The 24226-nt window shown below is 37.8% G+C and overlaps 1 protein-coding gene across 3 annotated transcripts; it reads left to right on the plus strand.

The window, feature by feature from the left end:
• Positions 1 to 4656: 4656 nt before the first annotated feature.
• Positions 4657 to 23774, plus strand: PSMC6 (proteasome 26S subunit, ATPase 6). Of its 3 annotated transcripts, XM_036307152.1 has the most exons (14): positions 4657 to 4799; positions 6052 to 6131; positions 6225 to 6264; positions 6512 to 6564; positions 9413 to 9480; positions 9708 to 9822; positions 11652 to 11739; positions 13890 to 13951; positions 14040 to 14163; positions 14624 to 14685; positions 16184 to 16304; positions 16705 to 16785; positions 20441 to 20512; positions 23286 to 23774. In XM_036307152.1, exons 1-14 carry the CDS (start codon positions 4673 to 4675, stop codon positions 23402 to 23404), a joined length of 1212 nt encoding a protein of 403 aa, XP_036163045.1. In that variant the 5' UTR covers positions 4657 to 4672; the 3' UTR covers positions 23405 to 23774. The 3 variants fall into 3 exon arrangements, with proteins under 3 accessions (XP_036163045.1, XP_036163054.1, XP_036163063.1); XM_036307161.1 differs by lacking the exon at positions 16705 to 16785; XM_036307170.1 differs by lacking the exons at positions 14040 to 14163; positions 14624 to 14685.
• The last annotated feature ends 452 nt before the right edge of the window (positions 23775 to 24226 follow it).

Below are 24226 nucleotides of genomic sequence, written 5' to 3' on the forward strand. Positions count from 1 at the left end.
ACGAAATATAAACCTGATGTAAAATCTTTGTCATCGGTGATGCAGCAGCAAAAGTCCCACTGATAATATCAAACGGCGTCATAAAGTTTTCTGTCGGACTATCAGTGTACATGTATACATTAAAACATAAATGTTTTTTTCATCATCATATACTGTGTTTTTGTCGTTCGAATGAATTTTATTATATCTTCAAGGTTCTTCACATACGTACACCTTAAGAGTTATCAAGTAGGCATAACATGTTCTCAAAAAATTAGGGTTGGCACGCAGAAGAATTTTGAGTCAGAGATTTTGCTGGTTTTGGCATGCACTCACAAAAAGGTTGCCCACCCCTGGGATGGAGCATTGACCTGGGGACTGAAGGATCCTGGGATCGATTGCTGTCAAAGGCACAAGCCCAGATTGCAGGCTCTGTCCTCACCAAGAGGCAGCCTATCAATGATTCTCTCTCATCATTGATGATGTTTCTATCTCTCTCTCTCCATTTTGCTTCCTCTCTGAAATCAATAACAATATATTTAAAACATAAACAAATTTATTTTTTAAAATGTTGGATAGTGATTTAACCAAAACTTGAATATATTGTAGGCATGGAGGATGAAGGTAGAGACAGTGGGGATCAAGAGTGATATGAGTGCTAAGTCTTTATCTTCCATATGGGAAAGTCAAAAGATAAATCCTAAAGTTGATCTATCAAGAAATAGCAGCATAAGCATATTATTTAGAAATATGGAGATAAATATATAAAAAACATGTTTAAGAATTGGGGAATGGAGCCTACCTCAAGCAAGAGACAATGTCCTGGCAGATTCCCTTTGGACATCATCTGCAGCATCAGCTTTTCCTGGTTGTATAGCAGACAGCCTTCAGATTTGAACCGGAACACTAGCTCTCCTGGGCCTCCAGCTTGCCACCTGACCGGCAGATATTGAACTTGCCAGCATCCATAATCACATGTGCGAATCCTTACTCTCTCTCTCTCTCTCTCTCTCTCTCTCTCTCTCTCTCTATATATATATATATATATATATATATATATATATAGAATTGGGGGTTAGTGCTTGGCTGGTGTGGTTCAGTGGTTTCAGTGGTTGAGCATCGACCTATGAACCAGGAGGTCATGGTTCAATTCCCGGTCAGGGCACATGCCTAGGTTGCAGGCTCAATCTCCAGTAGGGAGCATGCAGGAGGCAGCAGATCAATGATTCTCTCTCACCGTTGATGTTTCTCTCTTTCCCTCTCCTTCCTTTCTAAAATCAATAAAAATATATTTTAAAAAGAATGAATTGGGGGAATGGGACTCTGAAGTAGAATAAGGTGGGGCAGTAGACATCTCTTTTATAAGCTAAGCCTTGTAGTACCTTTTTAAAAAAAAAGAAAAAGAAAAAGAATAAAGAAACTATCTTTGTGTATTACTTTGATTAAAGAAGAGTATTTCCAAAAAGCCTACAAATTCTAACTTCTATTCCTACATCAAAATCTTACTGCTTAGCCATAGACACATTTAATTAAGTGCATTCTGGTAGGTATTTGGGGGTGGATATTTGGGATGACAAATTTCTAAAAGACTGGAGTGTTGTGGCTATGGGGGAGTAAAAGTAGTTGCTACTTGCCTATCTGGCACTATTTCCCAATCTCTCTCTAGAGAAATATCAGTTCCTGTCAGATTAGTTGTCTATCACTGTATAACAAATTATCACAAAACTTAGTGGCCTAAAACAACAAACATTTATCATCTCACAGTTTTTGTGGGCCAGCAAGTCAAAAACAGCTGAACTGGGTCATGTGACTCAGCTCCTAAGGATGTTGCAATCACGACCGGGGTTTCAGTCACCTAAAGGCTTGCTGGGCTCCCTCACATGGCTGCTGGCAGCAGGCCTCAGTTTCTTGCAGGCTGACCTTGGCCATGTGGGCCTCTCCATAGATCTCCTGGTGTGTCTTCATCACATGACAGCTGGCTTCCCACAGAGGGAATGATCCAAGGGAGAATAAAGAGGAATCCCAATGCTTTTTGTGGCCTGGTCTCTAATTATATACTGTCCCTTCCTCTGTATTCTATTTGTTCAGAGCACGTCACTTGATCTGACGAATGGTGGGGGGAAAGTGTACGTATTTGTGTACGTATTTTAAAACCACACATCCATCAACGCTACATTATAGGTAAGTAGGAGACTATTCTTAAATAATTCTTTGAAGATTTAAATCTATCTCATCACTGCTTGTTATGACATCTCTTTTATTGACTCTTCCCCACCCCACCCACAAAAAGAGTTAGCCCTACTTTCTCATATCTCTTCTTTTCTACTCTGTGATAGTGTAAGTTCCTTGAGTCCTGATGACATTTCTTAGTCTTTCTGTATCTCTGCTTACTTATCATGGTGTTTGGCATACTCACATATTTATTCATTCAGGAATTTATCTATATAACCATCTTCGGGGGATACAATAATGAGCAAGAAATAGTCGCAGTCCTTGTTTTCCTGGAACTTATAGTCTACTGGAAGGAAATGACACTTATGAATGTATAATTACAACTTGAGCTACATTTTCTGGTGGAGAGGAATAGAGTCTTACAGGGACATATGAAAAAGGAGCAGGGCTGTTCTGCTGCAGGCATGGGGAAATGGATAGGTTCCTCTGAAGTTGGAATTTTGCCAGATGGGTGAGAGAAAGGGAATATGGGTCAAGGGGGTCTGAAATATTGGTGTTGAAATAACACATTAGTATGTGCTCATAAATAGTTATTGAATTGAACCAATGTGCTGTCTTTGTTTCTCTGCTTTATCCTCTCTTCTTTACTTCTTGATGTCAGAGGTGCTATATTTTGACGTGGATGGACTCGTTTGACCAGAATAGTTGCAGCTGAGTGGGAGAAGGGACTATTCCTGCTCAAATCATTGTCCTTGTTTATTGTCTGCCGCAATTCCCAGTTATGTTTAGAAAAACAGACTAGAATAGTCACACAACACACATATTTTTCCAAATAAATTTGAAGACATCGTTTATGTGAGGTTGATAACTTAATTCACATAAATTTACACTTTATATGTAGAGATAGGGTATTCCTATTTAAACTCAAAATTCAGAGCCAGTGGATAAGATGAAATCGAATGGAGTCTATTTGGAGAACTTGACTGATTCTACTGGAACAACAATAAATTCTCCCCAAGCAAGGCTGGGAAAGGTACAGCTACAGAGACCTAGCCCGCAAAAATTGAGGTCATTACTACCCTTAAAATAAATAATTTAAAATAACATTATTGAATGCTTACTGTGTGTCAGACTTATTATGTTAATGGCCATAGGCATATCATCTTATTTAATACTCTATAGCAGGGGTCCTCAAACCTTTTAAACAGGGGGTCAGTTCACTGTCCCTCAGACCGTTGGAGGGCCGGACTATAGTTTAAAAAAAAATAACTATGAACAAATTCCTATGCACACTGCACATATCTTATTTTGAAGTAAAAAAACAAAATGGGAACAAATACAATATTTGTATTTGCATGTGGCCCGCAGGCCGTAGTTTGAGGACCCCTGCTCTATGGCATCCCTATGAGATAGGTACAATTATTATGCTCATTTTACAGATTATTGAAAGATTAAGTAATTTGTCCAAAAGCACAGAAATCTGAAAGACAGTTCTATCAGACTTCATGTTTCTGACTCAGCCTACGGGAGCATCTTTATCTTGTGCCCCACATCTCCACAATCCACCCCTTTCCGCTCTTGTTGGCCTCCTTTCTGTTTCTGAAACAAGCCAAGGTCTTCTTCACCCTAGGATCTTTGCACCTGCTGTTTCTTCTGTTTGGAAGGTTCTTCTCCACTTTGTTGCACAACTGGGTCCTTATTTGAGATATCTCTTCTAAAGTAGTTCTCCTCACCTTGCTCTATAACATTACCATGTTTTACTTCCAGCACAGCCTGGCCAGTTTAGATGACTGTGGTACTGTGCACCGAGTTGGATTCCCAGTCAGGGCACATACTAGTATACGGGTGCCCCGTCAGGGCATGCACAGAAGGCAACCGAAGGCAATGGATCCATGTTTCTCTCTCTCATTGATATTTCTCTCTCTGTCCCTTCCTCTCTAAGCATATCCTTGGGTGAGGATTTAAAAAAAGTATTTACATTACAGTATATAATTTATTACGTTCTGAGATTATTTATTTTCATCTCCCCACTAGACTGTGTACCCTTAGTACCTCTTTCACTGAATGAATAAATGAATGAAATAGCCTCCTTCCGTACCTAGAGGTCCTGGATAGTAGGACTGTGTTAAACCGATAACCATAGGCGGCCTCTTATAGGCCATCAAATGGGGGGAAAGAGCCTTTCATCTTATAGGCCATCAAAACTACATAGAGAGATTGCACATTCCCTACTTCACTCTGAACTCAGCTTATTACAAAGTCTTTGTGGTTCCAGGACAGCAGTGATTTAAGGATAGCGAGGTCTCTTGGAATGACCGGAATAACAGCACCCTGCTTTACCCAGCCTGACCAGCAGGGGGCAGTGCGGTCGGAGGCCTCCTTTCAGTGCAGGCCTATGTCCTGGAAAGGAGAGATGGAGTAGGGAGGCGGGGCCAACAGGAAGGGGCGTGGCTTCCCACGAACCCGCCCTCCCAGGGAGGCGGTCCCCGCTCGCCCCGCCCCCACCCCCGCCCGGGCGGCCATGGCCCTTCCCGGCATCCCCTATGAGCGACGGCTTCTCATCATGGCGGACCCTAGAGATAAGGCGCTGCAGGACTACCGCAAGAAACTGCTGGAGCACAAGGAGATCGACGGCCGCCTCAAGGAGTGTGAGTGCACCTCTCTCCGCGCGGCCTCGGGCCTGGGCCCGCTCCGTCTCGGACGCGGCGGAGGCCCTGACGGAGCCGGGCCCCCTGGCCCAGGCGATGGGCAGGCCTCAGGCCAGGGGCAAGGCGCTTTGTCATCGCGCCCCGCGGTTGGGAAGCGGAGCGTCCGCGGGCCGGGACGTGGCCCGGTCTGGCCCCGGGGACAGAAAGAGCATTCCCAGCTCCGAGATGGGGTGGAAGGGGACCGGGGGGGCGAGGGCAAGTGGGCCAGGGTGCTGCCCGGCGGGGGTGCAGGGTGGGCAGGGTTGGCGCGGGCCCGGCCCCGAGAGGGAGAGACGGGGCTCAGGGACCTGCTGCAGCAGGAGACGGCGCTCGGGTAGCTGCGTGTTCGTGGAGTGGAAAGCCGGCGAGGGGCTTGAGGGCGAGGCCGCCGTCACAGTAACCTCGTCTTTTCCGAGCTTGGAGTGGTACCCCGCCAGGCACACGAGTTTCCCTTAACTCTTGAGCTAAAAGGCCGCTTGTAGGTTTTTAATAGTGCACCTTCATGCCATCTACTTCTGCGGAGCACCGAACCTGTTGCCCTTCTTTGAGGTAGAAAGCCAGAGAGCAGTCATAATAACCCAGTGAGCAGGGGAAGAGGTGAGGGAGGGTCTAACCTGTATCGTTTGGATTTGTAGTGGCACATCCGGAAGTGTCACAGTGCCAGCAGCTCTCTAGAGCAGCGGTTCTCAACCTGGGGGTCGAACGACCCTTTCACAGGGGTCGCCTAAGACCATCGGAAAACACATATATAATTACATATTGTGTTTGTGATTAATCACTGTGCTTTAATTATGTTCAGTTTGTAACAATGAAAATACATCCTGCATATCAGATATTTACATGACGATTCATAACAGTAGCAAAATCACAGTGATGAAGTAGCAACGAAAATAATTTTATGGTTGGGGGTCACCACAACATGAGGAACTGTACTAAAGGGTCGCGGCATTAGGAAGGTTGAGAAACACTGCTTTAGAGTGTAGCCTAAAATGTATTGCCGATCAAAAAAAAAAAAAAATGATGCTTTCTCTGTAACATTTCATGTTTAAACGTGTCACTTATAAACAGCGTTATTTCTTTTGTGCTTTGATATATTGGATGTGAAATATATGTAAAATGAAATAGACAAGTAAACTTAAGTAAAGTGAGACTTAGTAACTTAAACCCACTAAGGTTATTTTTAATTAAAAATGTTCAAATTATATGATTTCAGTAAGGGAACAATTAAAAGAACTTACCAAGCAGTATGAAAAGTCTGAAAATGATCTGAAGGCCCTACAAAGTGTTGGGCAGGTAGGTAATGGAGTTTGCGGTGTAAGGGGTGAAGATAATTGCTTTGTTTTTAAGCTGTTGGCTAAAGATAATGCTTTTTTTTTTCTTTCTTAGATTGTGGGTGAAGTACTAAAGCAGTTAACTGAAGAAAAATGTAAGTGGATTACATTGTTAATTAATAAGAAAAAGAGTGGACTCTCCCCACCAACTTTTGAAATGCTTATAATGCTTATTATTCACAATAGTGACGGTAGATGCTATTCTTGCATAGACTTAATTTTCTATCAACTATGTATTGTCTTCTTGGAGGACAGAAATAAAACTCAACCTGACATCGATGTGGGTATATTTCATTTTACTTGCTATTTTTTAAATGTTTTCTTTCATTTTCTTTTCTCTAGTCATTGTTAAAGCTACAAATGGACCAAGATATGTTGTGGGCTGTCGTCGACAGGTAACACTTTAAATTTGTATAGTGCTTTATAATTGGCCAAGGTACATTCATAAAAGTTATTTAATTCTTGAGGTAAGCAGGTCAGGTATTACGTCCATAACTCCCAAAAGTGGTTTGTTAGATATAAACTAAAACCATGGGCTTTGATTCCTGGTATTCTCTACTTGCTACTATACTTAGTTGCCTCAGTCAGCTCTACACACTTAGAAATCAAAGACTTTTACTTATTTTTGTTGATTTTAGAGTAGAAGGGAGAGGGATAGAGAGATCGAAACATCTATGAGAAAGAAACAACAATCGGCTGCCTCCTGCTCACCCCCCAACTGGGGATCAAGCCTGCAGCCTGGGCATGTGCCCTGACCAGAAATCAAACTATGACCTCATGGTTCATGGATTGATGCTCAACCACTTAGCAACACTGGCCAGGCAGAAATCAAAGACTTTTAGAACTAGATATATCTCAGATGATTTTATTTTAACATATTTTTTTAAAGGGATTTCAGAGGATTAGATCCTGTCAATTAGCTGTTTTATATTTAAATATTCATGTTACTTACAGACTGTACTACAGCTTAAATTGATTTTGTATGAGTTCATTTAGATTAGAATATAGGCAAATTGAAATAACTCCACATTTCATTTTGCAGTTATCAAAAATGCCAGCAAATGGTTTTGAATCATAATACTAGTAGCCTCTGAATCCAATTTATGTATTACCCTATTCTCTACGAAGTATCCTTAGAACATACTTATAAATTCATTGGGAGGAGCTTTCTCTGAGTATTTGTCATATCAGGTTTGTTATAAACATTGATTTAACATGGAGTAGGATGGAATTTAACCCAGGGACAAACTCTAATCTGAGAATTTTGCATAGCATATAAATGGAATGACATTTTCCAAATAAAACGTATTAGATGCCTAGTCTGACAAAGGATTATGTTCCTTTCAGGGCCCTCTGGATGCCAAAAGTTGGCATTTCTGCCCTAGCCAGTATGGCTCAGTTGGTTGAATGCCATCCCATGGGCCAAAAAGTCGCCAGTTTGATTCCCAGTCAGGGCACATGCCCGAGCTGTGGGCTCTATCCCCAGTAGGGACATACAGGAGGCAGCCGATCGATGTTTTGTCTCCCACATCGATGTTTCTCTCTTCCTTTCCCTTCTTCTCTCTCTAAAAAATCAATAAAAACAAAATAAACTAAGAAAAAAGTTGGCATTTCGAAGATACTAGTATGAGGGCAAGGGAGTTTTTGAAAACTGGAAAATATTGGAAAAGCCAGAGTATATATTTCTTGTAGATGTTAATGTTGAAATAGCTTCACATTGATCTCATTTTAGCTGTTTTTCAGGTACCTCACTTGTAATTTTTTTCAGTTTAATCTATTGTATTTTGCCTGCTTCTACTTCACTGTAATTGATACTAAATCCTAACCTTAGAGCTCTTTGCAAAATTCTGTGGTAAGTAGTTAGTAATTTGTATGATTCTGAAATTGTATTGGCAAGCAGTTTTTTAATCTATGAAAAAGTAACTTTAGCCTGGCTGGTGTGGCTCAGTGGTTGAACATCAACCTATGAACCAGGAGATTATGGTTCAATTCCCAATCAAGGTACATGCCTGAGTTGTGGGCTCCATTCCCAGTAAGGCGTGTGTAGGAAGCAGCCAATCAGTGATTCTCTCTCATCATTGATGTTTCTATCTCTCCCTCTCATTTGCTCTCTGAAATCAATAAACACACTTTTTCTTTTTTTTTTTAAGTAACTTTATTTATGGAAAGTAACATCCTGAGTGTGAGGTCGAATCTATTGGATAGATACTACCCAATTCTAGCCAAATAAGTTACTCTGCCCAAATATACCAATAAATTGTTTAGTATAGTTCAATCTAGTACAGTGGTCGGCAAACCGCGGCTCGCGAGCCACATGCAGCTCTTTGGCCCCTTGAGTGTGGCTCTTCCACAAAATACCACATGCGGGCGCGCATGTACAGTGCGATTGAAACTTCGTGGCCCATGCGCAGAAGTCGGTTTTCGGCCTGGGCGAGTCTATTTTGAAGAAGTGGTATTAGAAGAAGTGGGGGTATGTTCGCTGAGGTCGACCCCTCAGATTGAGGACGTTTTTAGCAAAGGCCAGTTTAGGAGTACCCTAATTAAGGTAATAACAGTGTATCTACCTATATAGTTTAAGTTTAAAAAATTTGGCTCTCAAAAGAAATTTCAATCGTTGTAATGTTGATATTTGGCTCTGTTGACTAATGAGTTTGCTGACCACTGATCTGGTATAATCCAGTTAGCATAGTGTCTGGCATATAGCAAAGGCATGAAATGATGGTGGCTGTTTTGTTTTTAACAGTTTAGTAAAAATCTCTAAAGGGGAAAAAATGCATTTCCCCCTTTCTCCTATGATCAAGTAATACATTCTTCCCAAAAGGTATAGTTTTTAAAATAAATCCAATGGGCACACCACTTTCCTTCTCCCAAAATGTTCACTTAACAGATTTCTGTATAAATGCCTTGGTAATCACTGAAGTCACTGTACTACAGTGCCTGAGTGCAAATGAGTAGAACTGTATTAATGAGCCTTTGAAAGTAAAATACTAAAGGCCATTCCTTCTTTAAGAACAAAGTCATTTACATCTCAAACTTTATGTATTGGTGATTTCACATTTCATGCTTAGATGGCACAAAAGGGGCAGATGGAAATAACTTTGAATTATAATGTTTATAGCCTTCTGATGGCATGGTGCTAATGATCTAATATTAGTGTTCTATCTGCAGGGTAAAAATGATTATTTGGCTTCTACATATTCTCCCCTTTTTAAGAGTTTAACTCCTTTTGTTTTACAAAATTAGCTTGACAAAAGTAAGCTGAAGCCAGGAACAAGAGTTGCTTTGGATATGACTACACTAACTATCATGAGGTAAGTTTCTGATTCTAATTAGTTTATTTTCACAGAGGGAAAATTTTGTCCAAAATATGTTTTTAGAGATCACTGAATATTTTGCCACTTCTCATTTTACTAATTTCTAATTAGTTTAAACATTTTTAAATAAAATCGCCAAAATGTGCTTGCATCATTTATACTCTTATCTGTAGGCTGAGAGAAAATTCATTTTAAAAAGAAAACTACATACCTTGTCATTATAGGTATTTGCCAAGAGAGGTGGATCCATTGGTTTACAACATGTCTCATGAAGACCCTGGGAATGTGTCCTATTCTGAGATTGGAGGGCTATCAGAACAGATTCGGGAATTAAGAGAGGTTGGTAGTGTATGCTTTGTTTCTGAACTTAATAATAAATACTATTGGTTTTAAGATTCCTGAAGGGAGAAAAGGGATGAAAAATTACTTTGTCCAAATAGTGGTTACTGAATATTATACATTTAATATTCTTGCTGAGAAGAACAGTACTGAATTTCTAGCTGTGAAAATTATATGTGTTTGTTAATGTGGAGATAATTTGATGTTAGAAAAATCCTGCTCTTTTTGACTAAGGATCTATCTTCTATATATTTATTTTTTATATATATAATAGGCTAATATGCAAAGTATCCCTCGGGGTTCAAGTGGGAGTTTGATTGCTCACTATGACGTGTGCTGACCACCAGGGGGTGGCACGGAATGAAGGAAGGCCCCAGCCAGCAGCCAGAAGGCCCTTATAGGCCCTGATCACCGGCCAGACCTAGGGACCCTACCCGTGCATGAACTTCGTCCACTAGGCCTCTAGTAATTGATATAATTCAATGCTCATGCCTCTGTGATTTTATTATCATAGTAGGTTATTTGGTCAAAGCGCATTTAGATAATGTGTAATATAGTTTTTCCCATACCCTTATTATTGTTAGCTTCCCACCCTTATAGTAGAGTAAGTTACCTGTGCCCTAAATATTTTCTTTTGGTAAAGCTGTTTACTGCTGTTTAAGAAAAATACTGGCTTTAAGGCGGCTTAAATATGGAAGTTTTATATACTTTTTTACTTAGTGGCAGTTATAACTTACCAAATTCCCCATTTTAAAATTATTTTGTACTAGAGCAGTGATGGCGAACCTATGACACACGTGTCAGAGGTGACACGCGAACTCATTTTTTTGGTTGATTTTTCTTTGTTAAATGGCATTTAAATATATAAAATAAATATCAAAAATATAAACCTTTGTTTTACTAAGGTTGCAAATATCAAAACATTTCTATATGTGACACGGCACCAGAGTTAAGTTAGGGTTTTTCAAAATGCTGACATGCCGAGTTCAAAAGGTTCGCCATCACTGTACTAGAGGCTCAGTGCACGAAATTCATGCACTGGTGGGGTCCCTAGCGGCTGCTGGCTAGGACCTTCCTTCCCCCAGCCGCCTGCCACCCCTGCCCCCTGGTCCAACTCCCAGTCGACCAGGTCGAGGGGGACAATTTGCATATAAGGCTTTTATTATATAGGATTGTATTCCCAAATGCAAAATAGTATATGTCTTTTGATTTTGATGCTTAACTGATTGCTACTGTAGTGAAATTTTTTTTCATTGAGGTATAACTTACATTAAATAAGATGCATAGATTTAGCCCTAGCTAGTTTGGCTCAGTGAATAGAAAGTCAGCCTGCAGACCAAAGGGTCCCGGGTTTGATTCCAGTCAAGGGCATGTACCTCTGTTGCAGGCTCCACCTAGGCCTGCAGTGCAGGAGGTAACCCAATTTATGTATTTTTCTCTGCCTTTTCCTCTCTCTTCTACTTCCTCTAAAAATCAATGGAGAAATATCCTCAGATGAGTGTTAAAAAAAAATCGTAGATTTAAAGTGCACAGTTCAAATGTGTTTGGACAGATTATATACCTATATAACCATCACTCTAGTCAAATGTGTGGTTTGTTAAAATAACCACACACTTTAATTAATTAATTTAAAAATATTTAATATTTTTTAGATGTAAGAGATACCTAAGAAAAACCTCTAATATAAATAGTTTTACATAACATGGGATTCTAGATCTATTATGAATTGTGATGTGTATACCTAACTATACTGATATTTTTACTTAAACTATTTGAAAGTACATCAAAATCTTTACCAATGTTTAAGAAACATGCAACTTCTTTTCTAGGTGATAGAATTACCTCTTACAAACCCAGAATTATTCCAACGTGTAGGAATAATACCTCCAAAAGGCTGTTTGCTATATGGACCACCAGGTTGGTATTAATTATGTCCACCTCACGAATGAATGAATCAAGGAATAAAAAAATAAGTTGGAAATTTCATGTGGGCAATTCCAACCTCCACACTGTTGGGAGTAAGGAGAGATAGGAGATGTGTGTCTGCTGTCTCTCAGCATGCTTAGTCCCCTTGGGCCTCACAGGATACACAATTGACCCTGAGCAACATGGTATTGGAGGCGCTGACACCCCCCCCCCCCGCTCCCCTCCCCCCACACACATACACATACACACACAGTCAAAAATCTGCATATAACTTAAAATCCCTTGGTATCCTCAGGCACTGGTTCTAGGACCCACAGGGACACCAAAATGTGCAGATGCTCAAGTCCCTTACATGAAATGGCATAGATCAACGCATATAGTTGGCCCTCCACGTGTGCAGATTCCCAACTGCAAATGAAAGCAGTATTGGTACTTATTGAGAAAAACCCACACATTAGTAGACCTGTGTGGTTCTTAACATGCCCCCTATAATTCTAGTACAGTGATGGTGAACCTATGACACACGTGTCAGAGGTGACACGCTAACTCATTTTTTTGGTTGATTTTTCTTTGTTAAATGGCATTTAAATATATAAAATAAATATCAAAAATATAAGTCTTTGTTTTACTATGGTTGCAAATATCAAAAAATTTCTATATGTGACACAGTACCAGAGTTAAGTTAGGATTTTTCAAAATGCTGACATGCCAAGCTCAAAAGGTTCGCCATCACTGTTCTAGTGTATTGTCCTATATAGTTCACAGACCTCTGGGTGTCCCTGAGACACTTGTTGGAAATTTGCAAGGTCAAAACTTAGTTTCATAATGCTAAGATCTTAGTTGCCTTTTTCACTGTGTTGGTGTCTGTGCTGATGGTGCAATTGCAAAGGGTAAAACTGCTCATGTAGCTTGATTCAGTTAAGTCAGTGACACAAAATGGTGCTAGTCAACGTGTTTTTGACTTTTCACACTTGCAGTATTAAAATGCCAGTTTCACTTTAAAATGTCCTTGGTTAAGTAGTAAAAATTATTGTTATTAAATCTTGATACTTGAATAATATCTTTATTCTGTGTGATGACATGGAAAATACATATAAAGTACTTCTGCATATTGAATAGGATAGTTAATCTTTTGTGCAATTATTTGAGTTGCTAGCTGAACTAGCTGAAAGGATAATTTTTAGATAGTCTGTGGTTATCAGACTGGTTATTGGTTGTTCAGACTGGTTATTGGTTATTTGGCACATGCTTTTCAAAAGTAAATGAAGTTTGCCTGTCATAAAGAAAACACCTGATACCATTTGTAGCCAGTGATAAAATTTAACCTTTCAAGGGAAAATTAGAGTTTTAAAACCTTACATCTGGCACTATGAGCTTGACAGCTTTCTACTACATACTTAAAAGGATGAATTGGTGATGATATTAACAAATGTGGTCTTTTTAGTATTGTATAATGAAAAATACCAACGTTTTGGAGATTTTCATAACTCACTGAACGAATAGTTTCTAAATAATCGATACTTGATATGTAATATCATGCATGGGTTAAAGATCCATTTTGTATGCAGAAGAGACCAATGTGTTTTAATGTAACAAGTTTCTATTGTAATCTGTAAATAGGGTTTAATATAGTTTTTTTTTTTTATTAATCCCCACCCAAGGATATTTCTTCCATTGATGTATATATTTTTTTAGAGAGAGTGGGAGAGGGAGAGACAGAGAGAAACATCAATGTGAGAGGGACACAATGACTGGTTGCCTCCTACATGTGTCCCGACCCAAACTGGCCTGGGGATCAAGCTTGCAACTGAGGTATGTCCCTTGACCAGAATTGAACCGCAACCCTTTAGGCTGCTGGCTGCAGGCCCATGCTCTAACCGCTGAGAAACCAGCCAGGGGCTGACATATTTCTAAATTTATTGTATTTGGTGTGCTTAAAATAAAATTACAAGAGATATTTTGAATAAAATTAAAAATTTTAATATTGAAAGTAAAAGTATTATGGAATTTTCACTGAAAATTCTGTGTAGGATTTAGCTTCCATTTTGCAGCATTTACTATCCAAAGGATTACAATCTTAAAAGGCTTTTGAAAGTTTGTTTTACTTTCCATCTAATTAAGACTTCTTTTGCCATTCCTAGGTACAGGAAAAACACTCTTGGCACGAGCTGTTGCTAGCCAGCTAGACTGCAATTTCTTAAAGGTAAAGGGAAGATTCTTTTTTATAGATGTTGAAATTGAATTTTATTTGAATTATCTTATGTTTACCTTAATGTTTTTTCTTTAACCAGGTTGTATCTAGTTCTATTGTAGACAAGTACATTGGTGAAAGTGCTCGTTTGATCAGAGAAATGTTTAATTATGCCAGAGATCATCAGCCATGCATCATTTTTATGGATGAAATAGATGCTATTGGTAAGAGTAACTTGTTTTTTTTCTTTTTATCCTCACCCGAAGAAGGGAGAGATCTATGCTAACATCAATCGGTTGCCTCCTGTTTGCTCCTGGACTGAAATCGAACCTGCCATCTTTCGGTGTACAGGATGATGCTCCAACCGAGCCACCCAGTCAATGCAAGAGTTACATCTTTAAAAATTTAAACTTTTCTATAAAGTGTTAGGAAAATTTTTTTAATTTAAAAGAACTTTTTCCCCTCGCCTCTCATTGAAACTTCTGTGAAGTAGCAAAATGAATTGGATGTTGGCATTGAAAAATAAGAAATGTTATACTAAAATCATTGACTTTGTCAGTATAATTCTTACTACTTAATTTTCACCTTACTGGTTGTAACCCTATCCACTAGTCATATTTTGTCTTAAATGATGTTTATAGAAGAAAAGAGTAACGCATATGAAATTCCATGTCATTTTTTTAGGTGGTCGTCGGTTTTCTGAGGGTACTTCAGCTGATAGAGAGATTCAGAGAACTTTAATGGAGGTAATATTTGGTAAAGGGGTTTTATAAAGAAATCAATGTTTATTGAATAAAGAAGTGAACATTGGATAATTGAAGGTCAAATATGTACAGTTTAAATGAAGAATATACTTAAGCCTTTCTCCACTTAAAAATCTGAAAGTGATAGAAAGAACCTCAATACATTTCCCACTTCTACAAATAGAAGCTAGGTAGCATAGGTAATGCAGTGTCAAATTCTGTCTGAGAATGGGTATTTGAAAATTACTTTTCATAAATTAAACTCATTTGTTCACAAGGTATACAGTATTTTAAAATTATAGTCTCTTAGAAACCTTAAATTGAGGTATTTTAAAACAACACTGATACTAGTTTTATTCATTAAATTTATATGTTAGCTAACGTATTTTGTGAAAGAAATAGACATGTGAGGCTAGCTATATTTTTAAAAGTTTGTTGACTGCAGTTAGGTTTTTCAACATGTATGCAAGAAAGCTTTAGGAATAAAAAAATGTTTAGTGTCTCATATTTCTATGTGTAGTAGAGTTATTTGAAAAGATATTTAATGGATTTATTATCAGATTTGTAGGATAATCATTATATCCAGTTGTCATAATGTAAATTTTATGTCAGACACACCATAAGCACTTTATATGTTAGATTTTATTATTATTATTATTATTATTATTTTTAAATATATTCTATTGATTTTTTACAGAGAGGAAGGGAGAGAGATAGAGAGTCAGAAACATCGATGAGAGAGAAACATCGATCAGCTGCCTCCTGCACATCTCCCACTGGGGATGTGCCCACAAGCCAGGTACATGCCCTTGACCGGAATCGAACCTGGGACCCTTCAGTCCGCAGGCCGACGCTCTATCCACTGAGCCAAACCGGTTTCGGCTAGATTTTATTATTAGTTGTTGTTTTTTTAATTTTATATATTTTATTGATTTTTTTACAGAGAGGAAGGGAGAGGGATAGAGAGTTAGAAACATTGATGAGAGAGAAACATCAATCAGCTGCCTCCTGCACACCCCCTACTGGGGATGTGCCCACAACCGAGGTACATACCCTTGACTGGAATTGAACCCGGGACCCTTCAGTCCGTAGGCCGACGCTCTATCCACTGAGCTAAACCAGTCAGGTCTTTGTTATTAGTTTTTATTTTTAAAAGTAATTAAGTGAAAAAAACTTGAACATTGGAAATCAGATCCACATAATTTAGTTCATAATTTTTGACCAGATGGAAACTTCCAGACTTAATAAACTTCCAGACTTAAAACTACCTGATAGCTATAAAAAGATACATAGTGAAATAATCTTGAAACTTGGAAGATGGAAAGTATATTCCGTAATATAAGAGAGAAAAAAATTGGGTTCCATGAAATGATGATTTCGAAGATTATCTGTAGGCAATACATTTCATGGTATTAGGCATATAAAAATTGTGCCTGTATATTTTTTAATGATTGGAATGTTTTGTAAAATCTGTCTATAATTTTTATAAATATATTCTTAGTTACTGAATCAAATGGATGGATTTGATACTCTACATAGAGTTAAAATGATCATGGCTACAAACAGACCAGATACACTGGATCCTGCTTTGCTTCGTCCAGGAAGATTAGATAGAAAAATACGTGAGTTAAGGCTCTTTACTTGCTGTCTATTTCCCTTTGTCTATGTTCAGTTCTCTCTTTCTCTCTCTCTCTTTTTTTAATATGTTTTTGTTGATTTCAGAGAGGAAGGGAGAAGAAGAGAGAGAGGGGGAAACATCAGTCAATGATGACAGAGAATCATTGATCAGCTGCCTCCTGTACGCCCCCTACTGGGAATTTAGCCTGCAACCCAGGCATGTGCCCTTGACTGGAATCTAACCTGGGACCTTCAGTCTGCAGGCTAGTGCTCTATCCACTGAGCCAAACCAACTAGGGCAGTTCTCTTTCTATTATTTTTCCTCACCCCCTACTGTATTTAAAAAACAAAAACAAGCAAACAAAACTGACTGCAAAAGGATTTCTTAAAATTTCTTATTTTCAGATATTGACTTACCAAACGAACAAGCAAGATTAGATATATTGAAAATCCATGCAGGTCCCATTACAAAGCATGGTGAAATAGGTAAGAAAATAACCTATTTTTATATATTATTTACATTTGGTAAATGAAGCAAAAGGCTATTGTATATCATTGGTAGCCTATCAAATATCTAGTTTTAAATTTAGCAAACATAGTGGTCTTAAATTTGGCTAATATTTATTGATCATCTACTGTATGTTAGGAATTGTTTTAAGTGCTGGGGATATAGCTGTGAACAAAACTGACCAATTCCTGCCTTTATAGAACTTACATTCTTGTCAGGAACGATAAAGTGAATAAAATATATAGTGTACTAGATGATGATAAGTGCTGTGGAGAAAAAAATAAAGCAAGAAAAGGGGACTAGGTAATGCCAGGAGCAGGTGTGCATGCGTGTGTGGGTGCGTGTGTTTAAATGGAAATGGGGAGGGGGAAGGCCTTACCAAGAGGTTGATTTTTAAGCAATGATCTGCAAATGTGAAGGAGCTAGATAGAAATATTTGGGGGAAAATCATGCAGAGTGAGTAGCAAGTAAGAAGACTTTAAAGCAGATGTATGTCTGGAACATTCTAGGGGCAGCAAAGAGGCAAGGTGTCCATGGCAGAGTAAATGGGACATTAGTACTAAGTGAAATCATAGAAGGAATAGGGACCAGATTGTGTAGAGCCTTATTGATGCCATCCCGTAGGAACTTTGACTTTTATTTGTGAAGATATGGATGCCATTGGAGGATTGTAAGCAAAGGAATGATTGTACTTTGTTTTTTTAACTTTTTATTGTAGAAAATTAGAAATACATTGAAGTAGAGATAAGAGTATAATGAACTTCTAACCCTAAGTACTCACTCATCCCCCAGCCTCAATAATTATTAACTCTTTACAGATGAAACTTTTCATCTGTAACCTCGCCCACCCCTTAACTTCTCTGGATGTATTTTTAAAATAGAGGTGACAGAATTTGCTAATGAACTGGATGTGGGGTGTGAACTAAAGGGAAGAACCAGGGAAGACCTAGGTTTTTTGCTCACACAACTGAAAAGCTGAAATTACCATCAAATAAAAACACGGGAAGACTGGAAAGATTAGGTTTTAAAGGGAGAATGAGTTTAATTCTGGGTATATTAAATTTGAGATGCCAATTAGATATCCAAATAAAGATATTGAGTAGTAATTCTATATGCATCAATAGTTCTTTGGGGGTGGTCTGTGCTGGAGATACAAATGTGGATAATAGCATAAAAATGATTGTTAAAGTCTTGAGATTAGGTCAGATTTCTGAGGAAATGAATGTGGATAGAGGAGAGCTTCAAAAACTGAGCTAATTCTGACATTAGGAAGTTGAGATGCAGAACCATTAAAGGAGACGGCGAAGGTGTCCCAGAGGCAGGAGTAGAACCAGAAGCTGATGGTGTCCTGAAGATGAGTGAATGGTTAATAGGAAGAATTAATTCCCTATCAAATGCTGATAGTGGGTTAGATAAGAAGAGGTCTGAGAATGGACCTTTGGATTTTTGGAGATCATTGGTGACCTTATCAAAAGCAGTTTCTTTGAGATGGTGGGAATTGGGAATGAAAGCCTACTTCAGATGGGGTTTCAGAGAGATTGGGAGGAGAGACATTGAGTTTAGACATTTCTTTCAAAGAAAGCTGTAGGAAAGAGGAGAAGAGAAGTAGAGCTGTATCAGAAATGGAGATGAGAATTTGGGGGAGTTTTCTTTTAAGATACAAGAATTTAATTTTTATGCTGATGGGATCTAGGAGAATGAGAAATTAATAGTGCACTTTCCTTGAAGAGAGGTTGGCCCTGTCTATGAATATAGACTTCATTTACAAGAATAGGAGGGAAGGCAGACTATTATAGATGTTTATGATGACAGTTTCTCAAATATGGAAGGAACTTGTAGAATTTTTCTTCTGAATACTTTTATTTTCTAAATGAAATAGGAAGCAAGTTCAGAGTGAAGATTGGAAAGGAATGTTAGAAATTTGAGGACAGAGGACAAATTATAAAATAGTTTTCTATAGATTTGAAAGACTAGACTAGGGTAGAGGCCAGCAAACCATGGCTTGTAGGCCACATTCTGCCTTCTGTTTTTGTAGAATAACAAAATTAATTTGTAAATAAATTTATATTATAACACAACCATTTATCTTTTGTCTATGATTGCTTTCCCACCATAATAGCAGAAATTAGTAGTTGTTTTTCTTTCTTTAATCCTCACCTAAGGATATGCTTTTGAATTTTAGAGAGAGGAAGAGAGAGAAAGAGAGAGAGAGAAGTATCAGTGTGTGAGAGAAAAATTGATGGGTTGCCTCCGATGGGATCAGGCCTGCAAGCCTGCAAACTAGTTATATGCCCTGACTGGGAATCGAACCCATAACCTTTTGGAGTATGGATGACCTCCAACCAACTGAACCACCCAGCCAGGGCAGAAATGAGTAGTTTTGACAGAGACCATATGGCCTGCAAAGCCTTAAAAATATTTACTATCTGGCCCATTACAGAAAGTATGCTGACCCCTGGACTATGGAAATCTAGTAATTGTACTAAAAGCCCTTTAGAAATTAATGGTCCAGAATAATTACAAATAGTTGATTACTGCCTCTTAATATTTTCATTGCTCATGTGAAAGAATTTTGAGCTGTAAAGATGAGCTGAACTAAAAATGTCAATTTATACGTTTCCGATACTGAGCTCTTGCTAGGTACCAGATGTTGTGTTAACCTTGGGAATTCCTATTCTCAGGAAGTTTATAATTTGGACCTGAATGAAGCTAATTAATGAATTATCTGTATGATTTCTTTCTTTTTTTAAAATTTTTAAAATTGATTTCAGAGAGGAAGAGAGGGGGAGAGAGAGATAGAAACTTCAATGATGAGAGAGAACCATTGATTGGTTGCCTCCTGCATGCCCCTCACTGGGGATTGAGCTCACAGCCTAGGCATGTGCCCCAGATGGGAATTGAACCGTGACTTCCAGGTTCATTGGTCCAGGCTCATCCACGCTGACTGGGATATCTGTATGATTTCTAATAGAGATTGACATACTCTAGATTGCCTGATAAAGGGTGTCCCATCAGAGTTACTCACATTGTAGCAGTTGTTTCTCTTTCTGTCCCATATCAAGTCCATTACTGCTATTAGTTCTTCATTTTAAGTCTGTCATAGAAAGGTTACTTAATAGTTGTTATCATAGATCTGATACCACTCGGAGCCTACACACACAAAAAACCAGAAAAGCTACCGGTGCTTAATTTAGCATTTGAAAATTCCATATGATAAAATTGTATCTGATGACTATTTTTGGTATATTTATATTTGGCTTATGAGATTAAATTCCATTGTTGCTACAGTTGTTTGGTGTCTTGGTTTATTCAAATTAAATATTTGATTATAGTTTTAATGAGTTATAGCTTGACAGATAATCTGAAGTTCACATGTGTATAACTTTTTTAAAGATGTTTTCAGATATTGAGGATATTTCTTGGTTTTAAAGTTTCAGAAGTATGTTTATTTCTTCTTGGTGTTGGTTTACTTAGAATATAGTTTTTGGTTGTTAGTATTGTATAATGTTAACAGAGTTGATGCCTAGCTGACCAAATTCAAAGTAGGCTCTTTAGTTTAAATTTTCCATTTATGAGCATAAATCAAAAACATCTTTTTAAAAAAATTAATTTCCAGTGCTTTTTCCTAACCAGATTATGAAGCAATTGTGAAGCTCTCAGATGGTTTTAATGGAGCAGACCTGAGAAATGTTTGTACTGAAGCAGGTATGCTTTTAAAGTATAGTGTTTGCTATTGATTTGATTTAATTTGCTCAAAATGTGTTGAGTTTGTCTAAAAGCAGAGCCTGGGCTTTGTAAGGAGTTGGGTGCTTGTTTTTTTTGGGTGGGGGTGGGGGTGGGGAAGACTGATTCCAAGAAGCAGGAGGGAACAGGGCACATGAGATGGGAAAAGGAAATGCTATTATAAGGGTGCACCATTGAGGTAGCTGCTCCAGGCAAGGGAGGGCTGATTTTGATGAGATCCAGAGAAACATACCAGAATGCCATTTAGCATTACCCAGCTGAAATATTGGGAGATTGGCATTTATTTACCAGCTCTCATCCCCCATTGGATGAGATTTGTCCTTGAGAATGTTAACTCTTTTGCACTTGGATGTCTAGGGTAGAGTATGGAAAGACACGTATGTGATAGAATACTGGTCCCCTGAAGTAAGTCTGAGGCTATACAGAACTGTGCACTCACACCCGTGGCTGAAATGAGACTAGGCCAGCACCAGAGAAATCTCCAATGTGGATGACATGTTTTCTGATGCTAGTCTGTCAGCTTTGAAAGTTTGATTTATGAATTTTGTGTTCGTACAGCTTGTGTAAATGTAATCATTTTAAATATAATTTTCTCTATGGGTTGTGTGATCCTTTTTTTATTTCTGGTACCAAGTGGTTTTAATACCCCACATAATAGTCAATTAATTTTCGTCCTCCACACAGAATCTGAAAATCAAAAAAATTGATTTCTATGATAAGTGTTACAATGTGTGATTTCCTCTTTTTCCATATCACCTTTGGCCTTATTTTAACATTTCTTATACATTCACACAGTATTTAAAGGCATGGCTTTTCCGTAAGAGTATCTTTGTGGGTATACTGTGACTCTGTATCTGAATCAGATGATGTTCAAATCTAGAAATTCAGTTTGAATCAGAGTAAATCATGCTCACAAAGACTTAATAATGAACAAAAAATAATATTTAATAGGTAAACTATCATGTGGTTTGAATTACTTGAAGTAATTTATGACATTCTCTTTCCAGAGTCTCCATTGACCAAATTATCAAAAGATTGCTTTAGTTAAAATGGAATCCAAACAAAAGCTCTCATCCCCCATTGGATGAGATTTGTCCTTGGGAATGTCATAATCTTAAAGGCTGATACCATCAAATTATGATGATCTCCATTTTTTCATCATATACAAAGAAATGATATTTAGCTATTTCCAACAAAGCTTTTAGCTTTTTAATGGTGGATCATTGATATCTGGAGACATATTGAAATTCTTTGGAGTATTTTTGTTAACATATCTTCCTGTAGGTTAAAATACACTATATTCAGTTATAGTTGTCTTTTCCTTTCAAATCCAGAGATTATCATACTTTCTAGATTAGACTACATCTCAGATTCACTCACTTACTAAGCAATGATTTGGATTCACAAGGTTTGGAAAAATAACTTGCCTAATTTAGTTGTAGCCTTCTAGACAAGTTTTAAAACTTCAGTATTAAAAAAAATCAGTTATTTCTATTCACCTGATTTCTGAAGACAATATAGAGTAGCTATTTTCAAGACTCCTTGTAATTAGAAATCTTGAAAGGGAAGAAGATAGGAAGTAACCCTTGAAATCTATTCAACCCACTCATTTTATATGAGTGAAAATTCAATATAAGCAGATCCTCAATGAAAATATTAGTAGGATTCATTTAATTAGTAAATAGGGATACCTTATTGGCTTTAGCTTATGAAATTAGGATCCTCTCTAACCTGGGATCCATGATATAACTACATAATGTTAAAAAGAAAAAAATACAAACAAAAAGCTTTTACTCCTTTGTCAGCTATTTGACAAGTAACGTGTCAGAAACTTGAAGGAAAAAATTGAATTACAATACTTGAATGGGGAAGTTATAATATCAATCAATTTGTATATAATTAAGGTAATTTTAATACATGAATAATGGCATTGAGTTATGTTAAAGCGTACTGTTCACTTTCTAAAAATTCCTGTTCTCTAACCTTTTGATTATTAACAAGTCAAGGCTATCAGGAGGTGTTTTGTGTTTTCCCAAACCATACATGGGTTACTTCCTTCTAAGGAATTGCTACTTGTAGAGTTAAGAAACTGATGCTTAAAATGTGTATGTTTTGTTTATACTTGGATTTTGTTTTGTTTTTTCAAGATGCCATTGGATACAGGGGTTGTGTGATTTAGATTTTAAATATTCAGATAATTATCTTGTTTTCTAGCTTTGGATTTGGAAAATAATGTTCATGATAGCTGGAAAGTCATTGAACAGTGATAGTGATTTTTAACAGATCAGAACTGCTGATTCAGAAGTAGTAAATCTACGCTCCTTCAACTTTACTAGTACTCCATAGAATTACATTATTTAGTTTCCTTATAATAAAGTAGAGACCCAATGCACGAAATTCGAGCATGGGTAGGGTCCCTGGTTGGCGATCAGGGCCAGTCTGCAGGGCAACTGGTGGGACCATCAGGGGGCCCCTCCTGGCACCCGCTTTGGCCGGCCTGGTGCGCCCGCTTGCCAGCCCCACTGCTGCCGTAGGTCGCCTCGCTCTGTGGGAGGGGCCTGTGGGCTGGGGGGCAGCTCCTGCGTTGAGTGTCTGCCCCCGGTGGTCAGTGCATGTCATAGTGACTGATCATTCTGCTGGTAGTTCCCTGTTGGTCGATTTGCATATTAGGCTTTTATTATATAGGATAGGATAATTCACATATAAAGCAATCACATTATTTTATTTTCCACAGGTATGTTTGCAATTCGTGCTGATCATGATTTTGTAGTACAGGAAGACTTCATGAAAGCAGTCAGAAAAGTGGCTGATTCTAAGAAGCTAGAGTCAAAATTAGACTACAAACCTGTGTAATTTACTGTGAGGATTTTGATGGCTGCATGACAGACATTGGCTTAATGTAAAAATAAAGTTAAGGAAAATAATGTATGTATTGGCAATGATCTCATTAAAAGTCATGAATAAAAACATATATGAATAACAAAAATTAGTAACTCAGTATTTGTACTTTAAGATTGGTACAGAAGAAATTTGTATGTTTGTTAATGTTGCATTTATTGCAGCAGAAGTTATAAGTGTGTTGTAACTTTTCATATTTGTTGTGTGAGCATTTTATAAAACATTGAAAATGGTTTGAGATAGTAGTACATTTCTATGACTTATTTTATATTGTTTGTTTTCCTCATCCTAAAAAGTTGAATAAAATCTGTTTCATTCAGTTCTACATATATTCTTGTCTTTTGTAAGAGTACATTTATTATTGTCCTTAAGGTTCTTTATTTAGTAAGTAAACTATTTAATAACCAAGATGAAGTTGTATTTAGATTAGGGGTGGGGAACCTTTTTTTGCCAAGGGTCATTTGGATATTTAAAACATCATTCCCAGGCCATACAAAATTATCAACTTAAAAATTAGTTGCTAATTTGGTCAAACATTTAATTAAATCATCCCTAATGCCTTGGCAGGGCCAGACCAAATAAGGCCGGTGGGCCAGACGTTCCCCACCACTGATTTAGATTGTTGGCTTTTTAATTTTATTTCAAAACGGTACCCACACTGTTTTCATAACAGCATCTTACTGTGTTTTCATGTCTAGATACCTTCTTTCAGAAAGTCTTTAATTTTCACCTACTGTAACTAGGCTGTATAATAGTTAATTAAAATAGTACAAGCAC

Source organism: Myotis myotis, unplaced genomic scaffold (assembly GCF_014108235.1).
Source record: "Myotis myotis isolate mMyoMyo1 unplaced genomic scaffold, mMyoMyo1.p scaffold_m19_p_1, whole genome shotgun sequence".
Lineage (NCBI taxonomy): Eukaryota > Metazoa > Chordata > Mammalia > Chiroptera > Vespertilionidae > Myotis > Myotis myotis.